Here is a 27,118-nt window from a genome sequence, read left to right as displayed (position 1 = left end):
TCAATCTAAAGGAATAATCGAACTAAATTATCTAATCAAAAAAAAATGAAAAATTGTACCATGTATGGCCACCTTTAGTGGGGGTCATAATCTGGGAAGGAGGGGCACCAAAGTCTAGTTTCACTCAGGGCCTTGTAAAACCTAAGGCCGGCTCTGTGTAAAGTCATCTATTATGTATTGTAGCTGTGTTGGCTAATTGTAGGGTGGAATAAGTTTTGCTAATCAGGTGAGACCGTTACCTCACAAGTATGACAAATGCCTACATAGCACCAGCACTATAGAATTTCTAGCCACTCCTGTTGCTCCGTTATGATATTTTACTGAAAACTTACAAATATGTGTTTTTAAAACAGTATTACCTTTATTATCTCCAACGTTCATTGCCCATTCCCTCTCGTTACAATACTTGTCAATACATTCCACCACACTGTGAGGATCTCCACACACCGCATTCTCCAGCACATACTGCAGGACTCGCTGTTCTTTGGTCTGATTCAAGAAGAAATCCTTGATTCTGACTGTAACTTCATTGTAGACTATCCTTGCATAAGTTCGCCTCTGGCCATGTAGAACGATATACAGAGTTAGCATTAACAGAGCACCTGCTGCAAGAAGCAAAACTGTGCTCAGATCCAGCATCTGCATAAGAAAAATAAATAAAAATACATTCATTATTACAGTCATGCAATATTGCAACAACAGGCTGATCCTATAGTAAACTTGTCATTAGTGACCAGATTTTTCTGGGCCCAACTTGGGACTGGGACGGAGCTGAGGTTGGGATTGTATAGGGGGTGGGCAGGCCAATGTTAGGAGGCGGGCACAGGGTAATATATTACTTACCAACACAGATTATTGATTTCACAAAGCAGAATTAGAGCCATCCTAATAAGTCCATGCCACAATGAAATAAACATTCACATTTTTTTTCTGTGAGACATTATCTGCATGCATGAGTATGTTCCGCACATCCACAGTACCACAAAACTTATCCTGCACGGGCAGCTTTGTGCTATTGCATAGGTGCGGACTGTAGTCGCTCATGCTCAGTACACCAGTGCTTGCACATGGAAAAGAGTGCAGACACAAATACCATAAATATGACAAGCTCTTGTTGGATGTGTTTAGGGTCCTTGTGCAGTAATGATGGGCTCAAAAATTATTCTGGAAGCCTCTGAATTATCCAAATGCTTCCCTCTAATGAGGTAACTTTTCCATTATTTTTCCCTACAGGTTCCAGTTAAGCATTGTACCCCCCAACCCAAAATATAACAGAATCTCCCCACATATAATGAAAGTGGATCCGAGGTAAACTTTTACTCATTGCATAGTTGTGTTCCTTTCATATAGTTTATAGGGCATTCTTCAAGCCAAATACTTTTTTTTTGTTTTATTTTAATACTCAAATTCCATATAAACTAAACAAGCCTTGCCCACATCGCCTTTTGTGCTTGGCACATTTAGAGCACTTATGGGAGCTCAGTTTGGGCAGGAGGAGAAGGTGTTACTAGCCAAAGATTTCAGAGGCAGAGGGGAGGAGGGAGGAGGAGAAGGGATTGAGATGAGGGCTGGAGATGCTATCAGCTTGCCTGTGACAAGCGGAACATGGTTGCTGTCATTGTATCACAGGAAAAAATAATCATATACAGTTGAAGCTGTTTGCAGCTAAATTTGCTGTGCAAACTATCTACATTTTAGATAAGATATATAGACAAGTTAATTGTTATAGTTAGTTTTCGGATCCGCTTTAAGCGGTGTAAGCCCACCATCACAAATGATTATTATTATTGATTTATAAAGCACCAACATATTACGTGCTGCTGTACAAAGTAAGAAACAAACATTGTCAAGAACCGCACGGGCCAATCCTTTATTGAGTCAATCGCTCAGATTCAGAAACTCTGTCTCGCTGTCACTTTGCGCATAGATTCCCATGTGGATACGCAGTCTATGAACTGACTAGACGAGAGGAGTGTTCTGATTCCAAAGGATTCACCACACACATACCATTCAAATGCTTGCCACCACGTGTGAGTCAGCACACAACTGTAAATATATTAGCACACTGCGAACACTAAGTTAACCCTTAGCTGTATGCAGGGATCAGTGCCAGATCTGTCTATCTGTGCCCGATTCAAGCATACAGGTTGTAAATACAAGATACTCTAGAACTGTAATGATTGGTGTCAGCACGCAGAGAAAATCTGATTATTGATGATCTGCAGTATCACCAAGAATGCAGATATATACCCGATTATTGATGATCTACAGTATCACCGATAATCAGGTATATTGCTAACCTCTGGACACCTATAGATATGTGAGTGTTTGGTGTAACAGTAATACTTTGAGTGATGTACCTGCTGAGCAGGCAATATACAGTAAAGAGACACTGCTCTGGGAGCACAGGAACCTTCCAGCAGCCTGAGGCTCTCCGAGGGGTGGAGTCAGGCTGAAGACAGGAAGGGCCTAAGAGTGAGTGACACCTAAAGGTGGAAGTCACTATCTGATCTGGAGACTATCTCTTAAGGGGAGAGATAGCTCTCGAGGTCGGGCACGCCGGGTCGGCAACACACTGACAGATAAAGTACAAAGACAGAAGGCTGATTCTGTATCCAAGTCAAGCGGGGTCTGGCAACGGAATGTCAGATATACGAGGTACCGAATCAGAAGACAGAGGAGTAGTCAGAAAAGCTATAAGTCATAACATATATCAAACAATGCCTATTCTGGGTGCGAGGTCCTTGGTCTCAGCAACCCGGAACTAGTCTGAAGAATACACCGATGATAATACAGTTCCCTAGACTGGGTGCGAGGTCCGTAGTCTCAGCACCCTGGAACTAGTCTGAAAGATAACACAGATGGTAGTACGGTTCCCTAAGCTGGGTGTGAGGTCCTTGGTCTCTACACCCTGGAACTAGCTTGAGGCACAACACAGATGACAACACAGTTCCCTAAGCTGGGTGTGAGGTCCTTGGTCTCTACACCCTGGAACTAGCCGAAGCATAAACAGAATACAATTCAAATAATCTGGTGAAGTGTGTATTCCCAGGTCCACCTGGTTCAAACACACTGAAGGATCTGACTAGGTCTGAGTGCTTCCACGTAGTGATCGCAACGGCAGACAATTTGCAAGTGACCAGCAGGAACTATATATGGAGTAGTGCTCTCCAGCACCACCCCTAATTGCTCAACCAATAGTATCCCGCTCAGGAGTCAGCTGATCGGCGTGGTCAGCTGACTCTTCCTGCTTAGTATAAGAATTCTGCCTCTCAGCGCGCGCGTGTATTCCTAAGCCTATGTGCACTAACAGACTCAGCCACACCAGACACACGCTGCGCATGCAAACCGCCACGCTGGACGCGGAACCAGCCGCCTTGCTGTTGTTGCATGCGGCGGCTTTTCCGCGTTCTGCCCTGCTACCAAACACATGCTTCCGCGTGCCAACTGCCGCACTGGACGCGGAATCAGCCGCCTGCTCAGTAGCACCTGTGGTGGCTTTTCCGCGATCTCTCACAAGAACACAAGGTAACGTTTTCGGAGGAGTAAGTAGGATTGTGTATGTTCAGGAACAGGTCATAACCGTAAAACGATTTTCAAACGTTTTAATAACAAAAATGCATTACACACATTTAAATACACCAATTAACATATAAACACAAAGCTTAAAATAAAAGGGGATAATGGTGAAAAGTTTACTTAACTGAATGCAGTTTGTGTGGAATAGAAGCAAATAAAGGCCAGTTCAAATGCAGGCATTGATATCAGAGTCCTTGAAACAAAACATGTTATGGAAGTCCATGTGCTCTCTGGTCTCCTGGATAGCACGGGTGTGAAGATCTTTAGTTGATGGAAATTCGGAGACTGGGAGGGGTCGTTAGTTGCCAAACCTTTATATGATCTGAGTTTTGGGGGTTGCTTTACCTGGAAAGTAGGTGTGTTTACCCCCCAGCCAGCAAAAGTGGCAGACCCGGAAAGTGCAACATTTTTTAATAGTCTTTGCGATTCCTCCCCGGATTGCCTTATTGGGGATCTGTGGCCAGATTTGGAACCAGCCAGCGATGCTTTATCGAATGACACCAAACAATGGCAGATTAGCATGTGTGGTCTGCAAGTGATAAATAGTTCAGTCCCCCTGGCAGCTAGCAGGCTATAAATTGGATTTGTTATTGGGCTGATTTTTAGGAACCAGAAAATATATTTGTCATTCGTCTGCGATAACCACATCTTGAATTATTAATACATGAAATGTGTCCATTGTCTGTTCACAGTTTTGGAGGGAAGCAAAAGGGACTGCTTGTTATCTGCTGATTCTGCTGAAGCTACTCCATGGCCACCATTTGGTCGTAGCTTGTAGCACCTATGTGTCAAGAGCTACGTGTGAATAGCTAGTAAGGAGGTGGAGGGGTGAGGGGCTCTAATTCAGACTGAAGGGAAAAGACATCTGTGGTAAATTTAAACAGAAAGTGCCAAAACAAAACTGACATTTTGCTTGACAATACGGAAATTGTTGGTGATTACGCACGACTTTCCCTAGTGTTCATCACACCTCCCCCCTTAAGTTGGGTGCCAGGAATAGGTCAGCCAGACCTGATCCATGCACCTACTGAAAGTGTTCTCGAGTTCCGTATCTGACTGTGCTTCAGACAACACACCAGAGGCATAAGGCATCATGGTCCGGTGCGTCCCAGTGTCTGCTGTGTGGACGGCAAGATACACACCAACAGGCTTACCCCTGAAGGTGTGACTGGGTTTGCCCAGCGCTTCCTGTAAGGGAGAGAGTCGTTGCCTGACATCCAGGTCACTTTCTGACTCTCGGGCGTCAAATCTGGAAGCAGCGTTGCATACCCCTGCTCTAACTGTCTACACCTTGGCAGAACATTCTGGTCAGCACAACCTAGGTGGACATAATTGGCCTCTAACTGGGTGGTGAGGCTTGCCCCTCCTACAGGAGGGATAGAGGGTGGACCTCTGGGCAGTTTTGCGCTGGGTTGCTTCTGCAAGGGTAAGACAGGAGATGAAATGCCTGTCTCCACCAGCTGTTTGGTAACAGGCAATGATGGAGCACACTGGCTGTCGTAACAGGAGGGGAGGTCTAGGCCCCCAGCTGCCTGCTCTGACACCTGGCCTCCTTCCGCAGCCCTGCAAGAATCTGACCCAGGCAAAACAAGACTGTTACCTCTTAGGTTAGAGGCAATCACGTTTAAACATAAATCATATTTAGCAACATGAGTTTCAGCATGAAAGCTACTAGCAACATTTTGTACAACATTAATATCACAGTTATGATCATTTTTCACATAAGGTACACCTGCATCTGGAACAACAGTGACAGGTTTAGAATCTGACAAACAGTGATTAGACAGCTGTCCGTTAGAAACAGGTACCTCTTCCTTGCCTCCTTCCCTAGGAGAGCTAGGTACCATTACCCCAGCTGCCTCCCTCTGTCCCTCCCCAAGCTTATACAGTACCTGAGTAGGTCGAGACTGGAGATCCTGGGTGTTGGACATAGGTTCATAAAAGGACCGGAGGGTGCCAATATCTGTGCCCACAGCACAGGCAAAGGACCGGAGGGTGCCAATATCTGTGCCCACAGCACAGGCACTGGGATGTCATCTGTCACCCCCCACAACTTTTGTCTGGCGCCCCCTTACCCAATCAAGAACAACACGAGGTTTGGCGATGCGTGCGTGGGTGCCACCAATGCCCACAAGTGTAACAAACTCGTTAGGAAGGAAATTCTCCCTGACAACAAGATGAGAGCGAACCAAGGTAAGCTCTGCGCCTGTGTCGCGGAAACCGACAGTGATCTGGTCGTTTACTTCTATGATTTGATGATTCCCAGAAAGTCGAGGACTTGCTGCTCCAATGACAAGGTAGGTGTGTGCAGTAGAGGATGGGCTAGCTGACTCTGGGCTAGGCTCTGGAGACGGCGTCCTCACCTCGGGGCAGGCAGACTTGAGATGTCATCGCTGGTCACACTGGTAACACTTGGGAACATATGTGTAAGGATCCGCTCCTCTCGGCTGCAGTATGGTCTGAGGCGACGATTGAGGTAGAGTCAGCTAACACTTAGCAGGGGTTTATTTTAATAATATAGAATTATAGTTTGTGACCGTGCCTAGGATTGAACCCTGGTCTCCCACATCAGAGGTGGTGAGCTTGACCACTGTGCTATGGTTAATACACTCAGAAAGCTTTGCTGGTCAGCATTGGGTGGGTCAGCTGACCTGTTGTGGTCATCTGTTTCAGCTGATCTCACTGTCAGCTGATTTATGCCTGCGTGTGATTGGCTGCTGTATGCATGTGGCCGGCCACTGATTGGTTGCATGTAGTATATAAGTCTGCTGAGTGCTTCCTGTCATTGCCCGTGATAGCGTTAGCTAGTCTAGCTGCTGGGTGCGTGTATCCTGGTTGGAAAACTATTCTTTGTTGGATTACTTGGCTTTTTGACCTCTGCCTGATTTTGGACCTTCCTTGCTCGCTGCCTGAACTGACCCCGGAAACTCTCGACTACTCTCTTGCCTGCTCCTTCTGTACTGCGAATCTCGGATACCTGTGTTTGACCCCGGACTGTTGTTGGACTCTGCTTTTGTTTCTTGTTTGGTGTTGGTGATCTATCTATACCCACCCTGCATTCAGCCTCAATATCTTGCGCCCTAAAGGCCTGGGTGTAACCGAAGTCGGGTAGGTGTTGTCTCTCACCTCCCGTTCAAGCGGGGACGCGCCACACAAGGCGAAGACGGCGGAGGTAGATTGGGACATTGAGGCTGATTCGTGGGTGGATAGGTTGCCAGGCCTTACAATATGTTGCATTAGGCGAATGAGCAGCAGGTGCAGCTTCCGGCCTCTGTGGCTGTGGGACCCGATTCCCACGGTTCGCAGGGGGAGGAGAGCTGGGTTGCATAGGTCTCCCCCCTTTCCAGCTCTGGGATGGAGGTTTGCGACTGTCCGGTACACGGGTGGCCACAAAAGTGTCTGCGAGGTCTGCGGCAGCTTTGGTGGATCCAGGCTTCTGCTCCAAGACAAACTGCCGGACCTCTGCTGGACAACAGTGCAGTAACTGGTCGAGCAAGATGAGGTCCTCCAAACCTTGGTGAGAGGCTTTGCTGAGGCCTTGTGACCACTGCCTTAACACAGTCAGCAGGCGAACCCGCCAGGTCTGCGTAAGTGTCTGTGGGGCCTTTCTGCAGAGCCCTAAACATTTTGCGATATACCTCTGGGTCAGCTGGTACTTAGCGATAATTGCAGCTTTTATCGCATTATAGTCATTGTCTTTTTAAGCGGGTAAGTCCACAAACGCCTCAAGCTCTTTGTCCCACAACATATTCCTTGCTGCTGTACAAAGTAAAAAACAAACATTGTCAAGAACCGCACGGGCCGATCCTTTATTGGGTCAATCGCTCATATTCAGAAACTCTGTCTCGCTGTCACTTTGCGCATAGATGCCCATGTGGATTTGCAGTCTATGAACTGACTAGACGAGAGGAGTGTTCTGATTCCAAAGGATTCACCACACACATACCATTCAAATGCTTGCCACCACGTGTGAGTCAGCACACAACTGTAAATAGATTAGCACACTGCGAACACTAAGTTAACCCTTAGCTGTATGCAGGGATCGGTGCCAGATCTGTCTATCTGTGCCCGATTCAAGCATACAGGTTGTAAATACAAGATACTCTAGAACACAAGGTAACGTTTTCGGAGGAGTAAGTACGATTGTGTATGTTCAGGAACAGGTCATAACCGTAAAATGATTTTTAAAACGTTTTAATAACAAAAATGCATTACACACATTTACATACACGAATTAACATATAAACACAAAGCTTAAAATAAAAGTGGATAATGGTGAAAAGTTTACTTAAAGGGAACCTTAACTGAGAGGGATATGGATGTTTCCTTAAACAATACCAGTTGCCTGGCAGTCCTGCTGATCTCTTTGGGGCAGTAGTGGCTGAATCACACACCTGAAACAAGCATGCAGCTAATCCAGTCTGACTTCAGTCAGAGCACCTGATCTGTATACTTGTTGAGGGGCTGTGGCCAAAAGTAAAAGAGACACAGGATCAGCAGGAGAGTCAGGCAACCGGTATTATTTTAAAAGGAAAAATCCATATCCCTCTCAGTTAAGGTTCCCTTTAACTGAATGCAGTTTGTGTGGAATAGAAGCAAAGAAAGTCCAGTTCAAATGCAGGGATTGATATCAGAGTCCTTGAAACAAAACATGTTATGGAAGTCCATGTGCTCTCTGGTCTCCTGGAGAGCACGGGTGTAAAGATCTTTAGTTGATGGGAATTCGGAGACTGGGAGGGGTCGTTAGTGCCCAAACCTTTATAGGATCTGAGTTTTGGGGGTGACTCTACCTGGAAAGTAGGTGTGTTTACCCCCCAGCCAGCAAAAGGGGCAGCCCCAGATTACAAGTAGAAAGTGCAACATTTATTAATAGTCTTTGCGATTCCTCCCCGGATTGCCATGCCGGGGATCTGTGGCAAGATTTGGAACCAGCCAGCGATGCTTTATCGAATGACACCAAACAACGGCAGATTAGCATGTGTGGTCTGCGAGTGATAAATAGTTCAGTCCCCCTGGCAGCTAGCAGGCTATAAATTGGATTAGTTATTGGGCTGATTTTTAGGAACCAGAAAATATATTTGTCATTCGTCTGCGATAACCACATCTTGAATTATTAATACATGAAATTTGTCTGTTCACAGTTTTGGAGGGAAGCAAAAGGGACTGCTTGTTATCTGCTGATTCTGCTGAAGCTACTCCATGGCCACCATTTGGTCATAGCTCATAGCACCTATGTGTCAAGATCTTTCAACACCAAAACAAACGAGCAGACATCATTAAATGATTAGTATATCTCTAATTGCCATAATAGGCTAATTCGGGGGAAATGGGTCACCGACCCAAACATTTACACTACAAAATGCAAGAAAACTAGAAATCCCCCTTGTATATATATATTGAAACACGCAAATGAGCAAAAAGCAAACAGGATGTCAAAAAAATGCAAAAGATTCTTTATTGTGAGCCAACTACAGAATTAAAAAACAATAATTTAAAAACAAGGTAGCCAGACCTGGGCCATGAGCCCCTAAGTAATAAGATAATGGAAGTGAGCTCCACAGGTAATAATAATATATTAAAAGTGGTTTACTCTGGAGTTTCTGTGAAATAAATAAACCAGTACCACAAGAAATGATTATATAGACAATGGTGGGACTGTGGCCTCAATTCACTAAGCTTTATCAAACACTTTATCAAACTTTTGATAATTTACCTCATGGTTAAAATCTAATTTTGAATTCACTAAGGTGTTATACATTTATTGAATGTTTTATTGCTAAAACGTTCAATAAATCTATAACACCTTAGTGAATTCAAAATTAGATTTTACCCATGAGGTAAATTATCAAAAGTTTGATAAAGTGTTTGATAAAGCTTAGTGAATTGAGGCCATAGTCACAGAAAACCCCCAGAGGACCACAAACTAATGCATAAGATGGTAAAAATCCTCAATAACAAACTGCTACTATAAATTTGATAGGTGCAAGTGCAAATACAAAGATACAAAAAATGCAAACTTAACAAAATATAACCATCTAATGAAGATGAATGGTATAAGGTAAAGTGAATAGGACTAGAGGTAGATCGATGAATAGGTACAAACAGTTGATAGGAGAAGAAAGGGATTATCTCCCTTAAGGTGCAGCAGTGATAAGGTGCATAAAGGAAGGTAGCAGTGAGAAGAGAGAATAGTAATGCAAAGCTCACCTAAGTATTGAATAATAGGTCACAGGACTGGCTAAGCGGGCGCTGCCTACGCCGTCCGACTAGTTCCGCCGAAGCTGCAAGGGGACCCTTGCAGCTTCGGCGGAACTAGTCGGACGGCGTAGGCAGCGCCCGCTTAGCCAGTCCTGTGACCTATTATTCAATACTTAGGTGAGCTTTGCATTACTATTCTCTCTTCTCACTGCTACCTTCCTTTATGCACCTTATCACTGCTGCACCTTAAGGGAGATAATCCCTTTCTTCTCCTATCAACTGTTTGTACCTATTCATCGATCTACCTCTAGTCCTATTCACTTTACCTTATACCATTCATCTTCATTAGATGGTTATATTTTGTTAAGTTTGCATTTTTTGTATCTTTGTATTTGCACTTGCACCTATCAAATTTATAGTAGCAGTTTGTTATTGAGGATTTTTACCATCTTATGCATTAGTTTGTGGTCCTCTGGGGGTTTTCTGTGACACAGTCCCACCATTGTCTATATAATCATTTCTTGTGGTACTGGTTTATTTATTTCACAGAAACTCCAGAGTAAACCACTTTTAATATATTATTATTACCTGTGGAGCTCACTTCCATTATCTTATTACTTAGAGGCTCATGGCCCAGGTCTGGCTACCTTGTTTTTAAATTATTGTTTTTTAATTCTGTAGTTGGCTCACAATAAAGAATCTTTTGCATTTTTTTGACATCCTGTTTGCTTTTTGCTCATTTGCGTGTTTCAATATATATATACAAGGGGGATTTCTAGTTTTCTTGCATTTTGTAGTACCTATGTGTCAAGAGCTACGTGTGAATAGCTAGTAAGGAAGTGGAGGGGTGAGGGGCTCTAATTCAGACTGAAGGGAAAAGACATCTGTGGTACATTTAAACAGAAAGTGCCAAAACAAAACTGACATTTTGCTCGACAATACGGAAATCATTGGCGATTACGCACGACTTTCCGTAGTGTTCATCACAAACATTGCTTCAAAATAATACAGAAAATGATATACACCAATATACAAATGACAGTGATAAAAGTAACATGAATAAAACGTGTAACAAATACCAAGACACAAATTTAAATATGCTGCCCAGAGACAGCTTGGAGGGGGACACAAAACTAGAGAAACAGGTAGTTAGAGTGGCCTCTTGCCCCAACCCCCCCCTCCATCTACATCTCTCTGTTCTGTGGGCGGGACAATGTTTTCAGGAGGCGGACACAGAGTATGCAAGCCAATGATGGGGTCATAGAGTCCAGCAGCTGGGACATTCGGCAGCCCACCTGGGAAATCTGGCGACCAACCTGGGACATTTATGCCTGGGAGGGGGATTCTAATTCTGGTACATGTCCCAGATAAACTGGGACGTCTGGTCACTATACATTGGAGAAATATAGAGGTTATTATTGCCTTATTTCCAAAAATGCTTGTATTCTGCATGTAATAGTGATAAAATGATTTGTGTATACAGAGGCACCAGAAAGTATAACAATTATTAAAAACAGTTTAAAATAGGGGGTGCTGGTGGACTTATCTCCCCATAGATAACACAACAATAATGTATCTTTAAAACATATTCAACATTTATTTCTTACTTCAATGAAGTTGAATATCCACCTGGTGGATAGGTGTTTCTGCCCTTTTTCTTTCTATCTATGGAGAGCCACTTGTTAGCCTGGGTGGGGACAGGATAATCTCCCCATCTGCCCATATAGTGGTGGTCTCTGGCGGCATCCCATGTTTGTGAGTAAAATTTCTACTATTCATTGCTACTAATACCAATCAACAGTATTACACTAATCGGGGCTCTCAAATTTTTCTTTTTGCCTTAAAGAGGTTCTGTGGAGGGGCTCAAAAAACAAAAAACGACACTTACCTGGGGCTTCTATCGGCCCCCTGCAGCTGTCATGTCCCGCACCGTCCTCCTATGATCCTCCGTTCCCTGATGCCGGTCCCGGTGTAATCTTGCATCTAACAATATTGCGGCGCATGCTTGCTCCCGTGCGCGTCATCGGGAGCTTACTGCGCAGGTTCAGTACAAGAAAACTTCGTATTGCGCCTCCCCGCAGGAGCGAGCATTATTTATCTTGTTAGACGAATATTAGACCGAGACCGGCGGAGTGGAACCCAGGATCGTAGGAGGATGGTGCAGGACATGACAGCTGCAGGGGGCCGATAGAAGCCCCACGTATGTGTCGGTTTTCGTTTTTTGAGCCCCTCCACAGAACCCCTTTGAATGTTAATAAAACGTTCAGCTTATAACATTTTTAAATCAGTCAACTGGAACATGAATATAGATTGGATGTTTGGACACGTCTCTGATAAAGCCAAACAAAAGAAAAGGTTGAGGTAAGCCACCAGATAGCAAAGATTCTGTTAGTTATATTGATAGTCTTGTTTACATTTTTATTTTATACAGTACAGTACTTTGTATTAAATATTTTCTATAACTGTTTCTGGATTGTGGAACTAATCACCTGAGTTTTCATTCATTCATTCTTGGGAAATTTCGATTGCAAGCATATTTCTGGAACAAATTATGCTTGCAAACCAAGGTTCCGCTGTAAATGTTTAGTAGAGAAGAACAAAAAAGTATAAGTCCGTTCTTAGGCCCAGTTTACATGGACTTTCCTGCAGTAAGTTGCAGCCCGCAGAGTTGTGAATCACCCAACACACCCTGTTAGCCGAGATAAAGGGTTTACTGTGAGCTGAAAGCTATAACAGTCCAAGTCCAGCAGTAACATTATATGAACAATGAATGATCTCATATACCAGCACTCTGTAAAGCACAGTTGTGCTACAATGCAAACAGAAAGCCAGGTGATGCAATGTCACTAGATAATACAATTCAAAGTAACAGCAATGGAAACAGGGCCGGATTTGTACTTTTTACCGCCCAAGGCCACTGTCGCCAGCCGCCCCCCTTCAGTATAGGTAACGAGATGACCCCTCCCCCCCTTCGCTCCAGTATAGGTAACCAGATGACTCCTCCCTCTAGTATAGGTAGCCTGATGGACCCCCCCCCCGTATAAGTAGCCAGATGACCCCTCCCCCCTTTATCTCCAGTATAGGTAGCCAGATGACTCCCTTAATCCCTCCTTTTCCCACCCCACCCCTTTCAGTATAGGTAGCCAGTTTGCCTTTACACTGGAGCACCCATCAGTGTCACTCATTTCTCCAGTGCAGAAATTTCCTCTTCCTTTTCATCTTTAATGCTGCCCAAGTCCATAGCTGCCCGCCACAATGCAAACGTGCATAGAGAGCAAGGTGGCTGCTGCACAGGCAGCTAGCAGCAGAGTACTGCAGTGAGGCACTAATCTAATCTCATTGCATTGCAGCATTTGCAAGCTTGCAAATGCACCAGGTTAGCCTGCTGCTTTGGTGCCCTTGCTCCTGTGGTGCCCTAGGCCATGGCCTAGGTGGCCTTGGCCTAAATCCGGCCCTGAATGGAAACAGTGATAGAGATAACAGGCATAACTGTAATTTCATTCTATTACACCCTGTTCACTGGCTAGAGGCTTTTTACAGTCCTATGCTTACATGTTAGATGTCATGTGAAATCTACAGTATGTGTTTGCAGTGGAGAGAAACTCCTCTATGAGGGGTGAGAGTAATAAGATCAACCAATTCTATTGCACCTTAATTTCAACTTCAGACACAAAGGATCATTTGCACACGGTCCCTTAACCACATCACTCACCCAATTAAAATGTCAATCACAACAGCTTTTCCATATTAGTTCCCATGCAAGCAGTACATCTGACAATAGAAAACGGAAGAAGGTCCAGCAGCATGCACCTTACTCAGCAACCTGGCTAGTGCTAGGGGTTGTTTCACCTAGGCCTCACTTCTGGTCTCCACGTCCACCACTAATCAAGGTCCTCAGAGAGAAGCAGGCACACTGCAGGGGTCCTCAAAGAGAAGCAGGAACACTCCAGGACTCAAGTTCTTAGTTCTAGACACTAAAAGTGTCTCCTTTTTTTGTACAAGAGGGAGAGACCTAATACACTCTCCTCATTTCCAGAACCTTCTGTTAGCTCATGTGTTTCTATTTAGATTTTCACTTTCTCACTTTCTTGTCTGTAAAGGAGAGCTCCATCTTGTGGCAAATAATAAAATTACAGTAACAACATAATTAGCAAACACATTGGCTGCTACATATGCATCTACTGTACACTCACATACCCACATGCAGCATTTGTATGGATTTATATGCATTTTCATATTTTTAAAGGCCTATTTGGTCTGCTGGTTGCCTAATTTTTAGCTTGTTTGGCCACATTTGCACATGTTAATATGGACAGTTCTAGTAACAATGGGGCCCCAGAGCAAAATTAACCCGGGGCCCCACAAAAGACACCCCGACCAAAAAGTGGCATTGGGGGACCTTTATTGCAATTCAATTTCCCTCCTGGACCCCTGAGCCGCTTGCTGACCCTCCCTCCCAATCATCTCCCAATTTAACTGTGCTCCCTTGGGCCCCTGCAGAGTCTTTGGCAGTGTAGCGTCTCACCTGCCCACCAGCACAGGGGAGGGGCTACACTGGCAAAAACTCTGCAGAGGCCCCAGGGAGCAACAGTTAAGATGGAGGGAGACACCTGGGAGCCCTTACAGGTTTTGGTGCCATGGGGTGATTGCCCCCTTTGCCTCTATGGTGGCGCTGCCCCAGACCCAGGCCCATTATGCAATTAACTATTTCTCCTGAGTTATCTCCTAGGAGATCATTTTCATCTTATCTTTAAAATAATTTTTTAGCATTTTACAATTAGAGATGTTGGCGAACCGTTCGCCAGCAAATCTCTATGGGCCACTACTACTTCTGGGTCGCTATGACCCGTAGTAGTACGGCTGCGCTGGGCCGGCGGTGCGCCTCTTTGATCGTGCGCCTGTTGCCGGGCACTCTCTGCGTATGAGCGTGACGTCACTCATGACGTCACGCACATGCACAGAAAGTGCCCGGCAACAGGCGCGCGGTCAAGGACATGCACCGCTGGCACGGCGCAGCCGTACTACTACGGGTCATAGCGACCCGGAAGTAGTACAGGGTGAGGGGTTCGCCAGCGAAAGGTTCCCGAACCGTTCGCCGACATCTCTATTTACAATTGAAAAAGTACCTTAAAGTTGAACAAATAATAACCAAATTACTTTAAGTATTTTCTTGCTTGCTGATGGTTTAAAAAGCCTTGTATGACCAGGCGTTAAAATATCACCTACGAGAAAACTCAAGGGGAAAAACGTAATTGCATATGGGCCCTAACTTAAAATGTTCTTGTTTGTGCTGGCACATTATTACAAAGGGGATTTTAAGTGAACCTGGGGCTTCTTCCAGGGGGCACTGAAGTCCCCTGGCACTGAAGTGAAAACCACAGGGGCGTAGATATGCGTACCAGCAGTGCTGAAGTACTGTAGTTAAATTATGAAATGGTTTGATAGCATCTATACCTTCTTCATTGGTTTACATTGTACCAGAACCAAAGCTCGGGTCAAAAAGTAAATACTTCGTTAAGAAGAGGGAAGCCTCTGGATCCTATAGAGGCTTCCCACCTTGTCCTTCTGTCCCCTGTCACTGAGCACGGACCCCCTCTGAAGATTACTGACCAGGGCTTGTTGGTAATCACATCGGGGCAGCACTCCTCTTCAGGCATATGCATAGCTGCTGCACCTGCGCAAGTACCGCTGCAGCTGCACAGTTAGCCTGAGCTCTACGAGTGGCTCGAGAGGGTCCTGGGCTGCAGCAGAGGACAGGAGGACAGCTTGGGAAGTCTCTGGACTATTCACAGGTTTCCCTTTCTTTAGGTAAGTTTTCACTTTTTGACATTGTGGACGCCTCAGGTTCTGTTTATTGTAAGGAGAGTTTTCCTCTAAGTGTCCAAGATACATTGCTGGTGACCAATACTTTCATAATTGATACAATGCTCTCCGTAGCCAATAACATGGCTTTCTTGTAAAACTTCTTTATGTACGAAAGCAATATCTTACTCATACTGTTTTTCTTGTTGTATTTTTGCATCCTACAACCCATTTCAACAGAACCCCTGCGAGGGGATATTAAGCATTTATTATGATGTTGCTTCAGTATTTTGCTTAGTTTAATTTAAAAATAAAACTTTTGAAAGTTCAGAAGTTTAGCTTGTTATAGAAACTGATTGCAGATAGAAAACAGATAAATCAGTATAAGAACTGCAGACGTCAGAGAAAGATAATGTTGCAATAATCTCTAGTAGAAGCAAATCCAAGAAGCTAAAGTGGTAAATATAAACATTTCAGCAGCTTCTTCAAAATAAGTATAATGTTGCATACAGCCATTTATCTGAATGCTACTGCAGTCAAGGCTGTGCAGTTAAGGCTGTGCAGTTAAAGCAAGTGCAGTTAGGCTGGTACACAAGGTCAGATTTTGGGGCAACCAATTTCGTGATCAGTAATTGATCAGATGGGTAAAGCCAAGTCAATGTATATATGTCTGTTGGCTCTTTCAACTAATCTTTCATTCCTAAGTTTTCTATCCGTCCACAAGGACTGAAATATGCAATTACCAGCACATTTGATAATTTTATCACACATAAAATGGTTTTTAATTGGTCATTTCCAATTATTCAGAACATTTATTCACTTCCAACCAACAGACGATCTGATCATTTTGATCAGATCAATTATTGAATAAAATAAAATATTGAATGGTATTTACATACTGTGCCTTAGAGCTCACTCCGTTACAGTTTACCATACATGATGTGCCATCTACAAAGACATGAAAAAAAAGTTAAAAAGGCTTAAGATTGCCTTTTTTAACATACACACCAAAGCACTATGCTGCTGTGTGATGTGCTATTGCACAGTAGATAGCATTTTTGTGTGTTGCCCAATTCAATGCAAGTGAATAAAGTCAGCTTTGCAATTGATAGAAATGGAGTGGTTGTGCACTGTGCTATATGAGTACATACTGTTAATGGTGCACTCTTCAAAGAAGGAAGGTAATCTTGCTTCTGCTGCTGTCTAACTTCAATAGTCTGACATGCAAATTTCTATTGTGTAATGCAATGGATAGATTTCATAGTGCCATAAATCTTTAGGCTTCTTTTTCACAAGCAGCTGAAGGTGGGGAGTTCACACTGTCAGTTGCTATCATCCACCAGCCAGTCGCTTGGTAGCACTCGGTACGGGCGGCGGACTGGTGGCCCCCATTAAGTTGCATCTTAGCACGGCAGTTCAAACATGACATGCGTGGTATTACCAAATGCATGCAATTGCAGCCGAATGGCACTTGTGGCCGGTAGCCAAGCAGCTGAACTGCTGGACAAACAAGATGTTCAGCTGTCCATGGAAAACAGACCTCAAAGAGGCTCCATCATGAGTGGGCACTGGTAAGAAATGGAATTTCTTACTCTTACCAAGGTAGGTCATTTTTATGTGTAGGAAGCAGAAGTTGTTATGATTAAAGGAAGTTATTATAAATATAATTTATATTACACAATATAAAAATAGAGGTACAACATTACTGATTAGTAAAACTGAAATATGAGATTAGAGAAATGACTACCTAACTGTGGGACTTTGACAGAAAAGTAAGTCTGGGTTGTCATTTCAAACTGTACTGATATAAACAAGGTAGAAAATATATTGGGCTAGATCCAATTCTCTTTTTCTCCTAAGTTTTCTACTAGGAGATATTTTTTGATCTTTTGTTTAAAATAACCAGGGCCAGGTTTAAGAGGCATGGAGGCCCCAGGGCAAAGGTTAACTGTCTATTTTCCAAACCAAGTGTGATTACGTGATAAAAGTAGAACATGTCCTCAGATGCTTTCTGAGTCATATTTCTTTGTTTAAGGACCACTATCGCGAAAATCTTAAAAATTGTAAATAACGTAAACACATACAAATAAGAAGTACATTTCTTCCAGAGTAAAATAAGCTATAAATTACTTTTCTCCTATGTTGCTGTCACTTACAGTAGGTAGTAGAAATCTGACAGAACCGACAGGTTTTGGACTAGCCCAGCTCCTTACAGGGGATTCTCAGGGTTTTCTTTATTTTCAAAAGCACTTAGTGAATGGCAGCTACCCATGTAGGGGGGCAGTCTGCATCTTTGTATAAATCCTTTTCAGGGATTGTCTCTTTAGCAATAATAAGAGAACATGTATTTTAAATGTCGCAATTTTCATGATAGTGGTCCTTTAAGAAGCACTCTAGAGTCTACTTTACATAGTGTAACTGAAATTTCAAACCAAATATCTGTTTGCTGCAAAGTTAAAGCACTGTGGACAGGACGGTCCAGAGGATTTTTCAGATCCCAGTCTCGAGAATTTGTGACAAATATTACTTTATCCAAGTATAAGGTTACATCACTAACACCTACCAACTTAAACATGAATGGATCATATGTATTACAATAGATCCTAGTTTAGAAATGATAAAATCTGAAACTATAAGTTATAAAATGTTCAGGACCATGAAACCTTATTCTAAACTTTTCATTAATGTGTGTAGATGAGTATAACGAGAATCAGCCAGGCCCCCCGGCTAACCCCTGTTTTCTGGCCCCCGCCACAAACATAAAGATCACCAAATTAGCCCTGACCAATGGCCCCACCTCTAGGAATAGTCAGTTATAGCAGAGTAGTGGGAGCAACACATCATACTTTGGCTACTTCCAGCTGCGAGACAGGTCCTCGGTCCTCTCTGCTTCGTAGCCATGCACCATGCAGCCTATCTCCTTGTGGCTCTTGATACAGGTCACCTGACATGCAGAGACAGAAACTGCAAGGAGACACACGGCTAAAATGATAAGCGGCATGAGGACCTGTCATTCTGGGGAAAGTAGGTGAAGTATGACGCTCCGATGCCGCAGCTCTGCAAATCACAGTAGGAGGGAGCCCCCAGCTATGGTGTGGGGAGCAGGGGTTATTGTTACACATCTGAGTATAGACATTACACAGAGGATGGTACACTGAAATGCTTATGTGATGGATTCTGCTCTTTAGAATAGAATATAAGAACATTACTAACTAGGATTCAGTATTACATAAATAGCAGGCATTATGATTTTAAATACAATAGACTGAAATCTACATGTAAAGAAAAAGAAATTCCAAACCTTTCTGTTTAGATCCGCTTTCTAGGCAGAAACACTCAGTGGATTTGCTGGACTTTGCTCCCAAGTAGATTAATTTATTTCCAGAACTCTGGGAAGTGCACAGGCTTATTTTGTGACTGATTAAGTAATAATTGTGTTGTTGCCCGGATATTTTCACTTCTCTTTTAGAGGATAAAACAATCTGCCCATGGAAGCTGAAATATACGCCCTTATTGACACATACAGTATACTGACAGAAGATATGTGTTCTTCATTGCTCATAACTATAACCGTATTTTTCAGTCTAGCAACTTTGTGGCAGCTGCGGGTTAATCAGACATGATACACTGGTATGTCGATCAAATCTCTCCAGCTGCTCACTAAAGGCCGGTTCACACAGACGGCAGGCGGCATTGGGCGGTGGAAGCCGCGTCGTCCTGTGACGTCTCACTTAGGGGGGGGCGGCGGTACAGCGATCGTCGGCTTCCCGTAGCAATCAGCGTTTTTAGTCCCAGCAAGGGGACATGAAGCCGCGGCAGCTAGGTGACCCTGGACGCCGCTTTCGGCTTCTAGGGCCGGCTGAAACAACGCAGTAAATCGTGATCGGAACGATGCGTTTGTCCAATCGCCAGTAACCATGCAATGTTATATGCGCTCATTCACTTGAATGGGAGCGTTTAGCTGACGCTTGGCAGTAAACGTCGCCAAGCATCCGTGTGAACCAGCCCTAAGGCTGTCATAATCAAAATGCAAGCAGGTGTTTAACTAGAAATCATGGGGCCCCCAGAAAATCTTTTATGGGGGCCCCAATGTTCACACCCTTTTCCTTGCCTCCCCTTGCTGACTATTTCAGTTTGGGGGCCCATCTTGAAAAGGTCATCAAACAGGTGTGGCCATCATAATCTACACACCCATTATTACAAGTGTAGCCATAGAAATCTCTCATCTGTAGGTTGAATCCCTGTATTAGAGGGTGGGAAGGTAGGTAGTTGGATGCCCCACACAGCTCTGAGTTCCCCAGTCGCCACGGGTGCTTTTCATCTATAGTTATGCCACCTAAATACAAGCTCCTAGAAAGGGGCAAATAAAGAAAGACAAAAATAAATTAGGAAAGCTGATCTGGCTGCAAAGGCAGCAGCCTTCTAAGCAAGAATACTGATGGACAGTCAGATCCCATATTCAGATATTTAGGTGCTGAAACAGAAACAAGACCAGATAGCTAATTTTGGCGCAGAGCTGCGCTGATGATTTAGTGCCACCATAGGTCATAATGAGAAGCTATAGCGGCACTCAGTGACTAATAATAATAGTGACTAAAATAAGCTCCTACCATCTGGTAAGTGTTTTCGATCAATTACGTAGCATATGTACAAAGTTAATGAACAGAAGAGAACTCTAACTTAAAGAGAAACTCCAGTGAAAATAGCGTAATAAAAAAGTGCTTCATTTTTACAATAATTTTGTATAAATGATTTAGTCAGTGTTTGCCCATTGTAAAATATTTGAAATCCCTGATTTACATTCTGACATTTATCACATGGTGATATTTTTACTGCTGGCAGGTGATGTCAGTGGAATGAGATGTTGCTTGCTTTTTTGGCAGTTGGAAACAGCTGTAAATAGTAGAGATGGCCCAAACCATTCGCCGGTCGAATCTCTCTGGGCCTTGTACTACTTCCGGATCGCTATGACCCGGAGTAGTACGCCTGCGCTGGCTCGGCGGTGCGTGTCCTATATCGCGCTCCTGTTGCCGGGCACTCTCTGTGCATGAGCGTGATGTCACGCACATGCGCAGAAAGTGCCCGGCCACAGGAGCGCGATCTAGGACGTGCACTACCGGGCCAGTGCATGCGTACTACTCCGGGTCATAGCGACCGGAACGTAGTACAAGGCCCAGGGATTCATAGATGTTCGCCGGCGAACGGTTCGGGAACCGTTCGCAACATCTCTAGTAAACAGCTGTTATTTCCCCCAATGCAAAAAGGCTCCCGCAGTGTGATTTTAAGACCTCAGCAATGTGAGGCACTGACATCATTTGTGGGAGGGATTTCACCACAATATCAGCCATACAGAGCCCCCTGATGATCTGTTTGAGAAAATGGAATAGATTCCTCATGGGAAAGGGGGTATCAGCTACTGATTGGGATGAAGTTTAATCCTTGGTCATGGTTTCTCTTTAAATCAATGTTTGGCATGACCACCCAACAAAATGCCTATCTTCAGAACATATTTTCTTCTAGGTACAATTGCACACAGTTTTTGAAGGAACTCGGTAGGTAAATTGTTCCAGAGCAACTTAGAGAGCTAACCAAAGATCCTTTGTGGATGTAAGCTTAATGTAATCCCAGATACACTCATTGAGTAGGGCTCTGCCATGCCATCTTTGTTCTTCTTTACGCTGAAGATATTTCTTAATGACGTTAGATGTGTGGGGTTGCTGTCTTGCTGCAGAGTAAATCTAGGGCCAATCAGACAACTAACTTCCTGATGGCATTGCATGATCGATAAGTATCTGTGTGTATTTCTCAGCACTAAGAATACCAATTATCCGGATCAAATTCACAACTCTATTTTTAGAAATGCATTCCAAAACTTGCAAGGCACCTTCACCATGTTTCAGTTTTGCCTACAGATACTCTGAATCGCTCTTCAGCTCATCTGCAAACTAAGTGACTTCTGCTGCAGTCAAATCTTTCACATTTTGACTCATCAGTACAAGACACCCCAGTTGTGACATTTTCATGCATAGTTCAGTCACTTGGCCTTGTTTCCACATTGGAGGTATGACGTTATGGCCCATATGCAAATTACAGGGGCACTATGGCGAAAAATGTTAAAATTCAAAATATGTGCAAACATAAACAAATAATAAGTATGTTTTTTCCAGAGTAAAATGAGCCATAAATTACTTTTCTCCTATGTTGCTGTCACTTCCAGTAGGTAGTAGAAATCTGACAGAAGCGACAGGTTTTGGACCAGTCCATCTCTTCATGGAGGGGTTCTTAGAGATTTATTTATTTTCAAAAGCACTTAGTGAATGGCAGTTGCTCTGTCCAACTGCAAAAAAACTGTAGCGAGCAGGGAAGCTGGCCAGCATCATTGTTTAAATCCTTTTTAGGGAATATGTAAGTGACAGCAACATAGGAGAAAAGTAATTCATATCTCATACTTCTAATCCTTCAAATCAGAAGGAACCCCATTGGTCTGCTAAGGACCAATGGGGCTCCTTGGAGCCCAAATACAAAGATGCTTTAGAGAGCTCTGAGCTATATAGCTCAGAGCTCTGTCGGGTGTGCAGGACGCTAATTCCCGCCGGCTCTCGCTGCCCTCCCCGCCTCTCCCACATGTCACCTATATACATGCTGGCACCCATGGGTGCCAGCATGTATATGGGTGACAGGTGTGGGCGGAGTGGACGGCGGGAGCCGGCGGGGACTTACTGTATGTATGCGGCGGCCGGCGGGTGAGCGGCGAGTGACGTCGGGTGCGGTGGAGTTACAAAGTAACAAAGTTGTTACATTGTAACAACTTTGTTACATTGTAACTGATTAGCCAATTTCCGAGGATATTTCGTGGGAACTGGCTTTTAAAGGGACAGGTAAGTATTAATGGTTAATTAAGAATAATAAAGGACTTTTTTTCGTGGTTATGTTTTTTGTTCAATTAAAATACTTTTTCTAAGTGTTTGCGTGTTTATTTACTTTTAACTCTTAAAGGAAATGGGTAAGGGGTACAAGTACCCCTATACTCATTTCTCCTGGGAGGGGGGGTGGGCATCTGGGGGACCCCTTTTTAAAGGGGACTCCCAGATGCCACCATGAACCCCTCCCCCCCCAGGAAATCGCGGCCTCCAGCTCCACCGCCCATCGGAGGTGGAGAAGAGCCCCTTGTCCTTGGATTGGACAAGGGCTCGGAGGGGGAGGGGAAAGCTTGGCTGCCCCTCCCCTTTCCGAGACCCCCCAATCCATGGACCATGCGGGCTGGTATAGTCAGGGTGCGGAGCCCCACGCGGCCGGTGCTCCGCATTCTGGCTATCCCAGCCTGCATGGGGGACAAGGGGTTAAAGAGGTCTGGGAGGGGGGACCCCACGTCGTTTTTTTTATATTTCCCACACTCAGAACGAAGTAAGTAAAACTTCCCACTTGGGGGAATCTATGAAAATAAAACACTATTGTTACCTGTGCAAAAAAACCTGACATTTTCCGCATTTAGAAGACATTTTTGCCCTTGAAACTATACTCAAAAACTATAAGGTCTTTTTGTAAAAAAAAAATTTCCTCTTATTCCCACTGATCCCCTTAATATACCCTGGGAATTTGGTGTTCCTAAATTTTAAGCAGGCTTTGCTATTAACCGTAAGGCCTCGTTCAGACTATACGCGCTGCCGTGCGCATTTTGGCAGCGCGTATAGTGTGCGACACGCAAGAACGGTAGAAGGGCATAGACAGCCCTTCTACCGTTCCCATCATATGCGCTGCGTGGCAGCGCGATTGCGCTATCGCGTGCTGCACGCATTTTTGGGAATCGCAGCGCAGATCCCATTCATTGTAATGAATGGGATCTGCAGCGCAGCGCATAGGAGCGCAGATGGCGTGCGATCGGACGCGTTGCGTTCCAATCGCACAGCCATCTGCGCTAATGATGTGAACGAGGCCTTAAAGTCGGCGGGTTTTTAAATGTATATATTTTTCCTTTGAAACTTTAACATCGATTTTCTCAAAAACTATAAGGTCTTTTTGAAAAAAAAATTTTTCCTCTTATTCCTTCTGATCTCCTTAATATATTCTCCAAATTTGAGGCTCTTAGCACTTAAGGGGGCTTTGCTATTAACCCTTAAAGTCGGCGGCTTTTTTATATTATACGGGAGCGTAATATTACGCGATTACGGCAGACTGTGTAATTTCAATAGGAGTTTACTGTCTTACGCGTAATTTGTTACGCGTAATAACGTAACCTACGGTCTACGCGTAATTAATTACGTGTAATACCGTAACCTTACACGTAACGCTTACGGTGCATTTGTAGTGAATTACGATGCGTAATTACGCTAATGCGTAATTTCGGCCCAGCACTGGTTTCAGCTTGTGTGTCTTGTTCAGTGGTGGTCGTCTTTCAGCCTTTCTTACCTTGGCCATGTCTCTGAGCATTGCACACCTTGTGCTTTTGGGCACTCCAGTGATGTTGCAGCTCTGAAATATGGCCAAACTGGTGGCAAGTGGCATTTTGGCAGCTGCACGCTTGACTTTTCTCAGTTCATGGGCAGTTATTTTGCGCCTTGGTTTTTCCACACGCTTCTTGCGACCCTGTTGACTATTTTTAATGAAAGGCTTGATTGTTCGATGATCACGCTTCAGAAGCTTTGCAATTTTAAGAGTGCTGCATCCCTCTGCAAGATATCTCACTATTTTTGACTTTTCTGAGCCTGTCAAGTCCTTCTTTTGACCCATTTTGCCAAAGGAAAGGAAGTTGCCTAATAATTATGCACACTGATATAGGGTGTTGATGTCATTAGACCACACCCCTTCTCAGGGCCGGGCCGAGGCATAGGCTGTAGAGGCTCCAGCCTCAGGGCGCAGTGTAGGAGGGGGCGCAGATTTCATTCAGCTGTCATTCATAATTGTGTTTGAAGCAGAAAGAAATAAGAAAAGGGGTTACATGGAAGTGAGTACAAGGCAGATAAATAGATATTAAGTTGTTGGGGAGGTTGTGGGCCCTGTGGCCCTCTTAGTCTAATAGCAATCAGTGTGTGACAGCTGAGGTGGGAGGGATGGAGGTGCGCACTTTGGTGTCTCAGCCTTGGGTGCTGGAGGACCTTGTCCCGGCTCTGCCCCTTCTCATTACAGAGATGCACATCACCCTAATATACTTAATTGGTAGTAGGCTTTCGAGCCTATACAGCTTGGAGTAAGACAACATGCATAAAGAGGATGATGTGGTCAAAATACTCATTTGCCTAATAATTCTGCACTCCCTGTATATACTATATGCAGTATACTACTAATAAATAATAATATACTAATATACTATGTATTACATACATATTAACATATTAAAAAGGCTGATTCCCTAAGGGACTGGATTAGGTAATCAGTACTCCCACGAGAGACTGCTGTATTGGTAAATGCTACAACCTCATCATTAAACATTGTTATGCATTTCTATCACATTGGTGGCAACATTCACTTTGGAGGCAAATGATAAATGTTTAATTTCTTTAAAACAGCTATTTTTTTAATGTAGTGTTAGATTAGAAGTAATAACATTTATAATTTCCTACATCATTTGTTGCTGAATAAGACCAATATACATGAGTGACAGAACACAAGACATAAACTGATAGCTGCAAATTGCTTAATCAGAATGATTTTCTTCTACAAATGTTTTTTTCTACAGGGAGTCAGCTATAAATCTTTCCATTAATAACAATTTGAACCTTAAATACCTGGCAGCTATCACTATCTGTAGCAAAGCATCTGCAGTACAGGATTGCGGTCTGGCTGCGGGATCCATTCACTGCTATCGTTCTCTCGCTTGTGTTGCATGAACCTAATAGCACGTTTTTGTGGAAAATGACTGCTCTGTTTCTCCATCCATAGAAAGCACAGTACTTCATGTAGATGTATCTAACATTCGTACAGATTATCCTAAAGCAGACAAACCTAATCTGGTTTTGTATATGAGTAAATATACCCTTTGCGTGTGCTCAGTTTAGAGCAGTTCAGGGATAAGTCTTAGCGTTTGCTTTTCAGAGCTGCTGTATTGTGCTTATGAGGAAACAAAAAAAGGACATTGGTATTATACTGTCTCTAAAGCACAGTTTCTGATGCCATTGCATCTCTTGTTGCCAAGGTAGCAGCTGCAGTGGTCTCAACTGAAAATACTGAAGCACAGTTTAAGGCGTGCAGACAATAGCTGCGCGAGTAAAAATTGGAACAAAATAATGGTAATAGAATATCAGTAATTTTACAGATATTTTATTATCCTCTATAGTAAAATATAGGTAATGTTACCAATATTTTTCAATGTCTTAACCTACCTCTATTCTCCCACAGAACCCTCCCTTTTGATGCATAACACTAACAGATCCCCCCCCCCCCAGGTGGTGCCTTATACTAAAACTCCCCTGGTGGGCGGCTAACCTTAAACCGTCCTCAACACCTAACCCTAGGATTGTAACTAACCTTAGCCCCCCCCCCCTCCCGGGGCTAACTGTAAGTGGGCGCCTAACATTCCTTAACCCTCTATGCGTAACCCTAAAGACCCCCCCGGGAGCTGCTATATGGGCCCATTTACAGTGTACCTGAGATGAGAAGCGTGTCAGGTACCATACTTACCTGTGGCTTCCTTAAAGGTAACCTAAACTGAGAGGGATATGGATGTTTCCTTTTAAACAATACCAGTTGCTTGTCGGTCCTGCTGCTCTCTTTTGGCTGCAGAGGTGGTTGAACCACACACCTGAAACAAGCATGCAGCTAATCCAGTCTGACTTCAGTCAGAGTACCTGTTCTGCATGTTTGTTGAGGGGCTGTGGCTAAAAGTATTTGAGACACAGGATCAGCAGGAGAGTCAGGCAACTGGTATTAATTTAAATGGAAAAATCCATATCCTTCTCAGTTTTGGTTCTCTTTAAAGGCGTTATCAGGCAAATGTTTTACAATATAAGTGGCCTACCTGCCGCTGTTCAGTAGGCCAATGCCAGTAAGGTCGCATTGTTTTTCCCCCCTCCGGTCTTCCCCGACTCCGCAATTCGGGCCGTTTGTATTGGGTGCCCCGGAAGTAGATAGTGAGGAGTAATGTGTAACTTCCCTGTTCCTGTGCTTGGAACGCAGGGGGAAGTTACTTAGCTTTGCGTGCAGCCGTACAGTTCGGTACGGCTGCGCACGCGTAGTAGAGCGCAGGAGGAGGGTTTGAGCTTGCCTACATCAAGCCAAACCCTCCGCTTCTGCCACCGCCTGTCAGGCCCTCCCACTCCTCCCAGCCGCCGCCTTGCCTTTATGCGCGCTCCAAGCACAGATCATCCGTGCATGAGAGGCGCAGGCAAGCGGAGGCTGGCTGAGAATTATTTTGGAAAAAATGTAATTCAGCAGTGGCTGTCGGAGTGGGCTGGGAGGAGGAGTGGGCTAGGAGGAGTGGGCGGGCCTGATGAGTGGTGGCAGAAGCGGAGGGTTTGGCTTGCGAGTGACGTAGCAAGCTCAAACCCTCCTCCGGCAGTTCCAGTACGCGTGCGCAGCCATAAGGGAACGTACGCCTGCACGCTTC

General features: G+C 44.1%; 1 protein-coding gene across 5 annotated transcripts in view; it reads right to left on the bottom strand.

Annotated features, from left to right (window-relative positions):
• Positions 1 to 27,118, bottom strand: part of LOC137523075 (catechol O-methyltransferase-like) — a 55,889-nt gene that overhangs the window by 18,087 nt on the left and 10,684 nt on the right. The window contains exons 1-2 of one of the 5 annotated variants that reach the window (XM_068243275.1): positions 25,302 to 25,610; positions 360 to 639 (exon numbers count right to left, since the gene is read on the bottom strand). In XM_068243275.1, coding sequence (XP_068099376.1) covers positions 360 to 639; positions 25,302 to 25,472 — 451 coding nt within the window. In that variant the 5' untranslated portion in view covers positions 25,473 to 25,610. The other 4 variants (XM_068243293.1, XM_068243307.1, XM_068243301.1 and 1 more) reach the window with 4 other exon arrangements.

The sequence above is a fragment of the Hyperolius riggenbachi genome, chromosome 1 (genome assembly GCF_040937935.1).
Source record: "Hyperolius riggenbachi isolate aHypRig1 chromosome 1, aHypRig1.pri, whole genome shotgun sequence".
Lineage (NCBI taxonomy): Eukaryota > Metazoa > Chordata > Amphibia > Anura > Hyperoliidae > Hyperolius > Hyperolius riggenbachi.
This window is presented reverse-complemented; position numbering and strand designations above follow the sequence as displayed.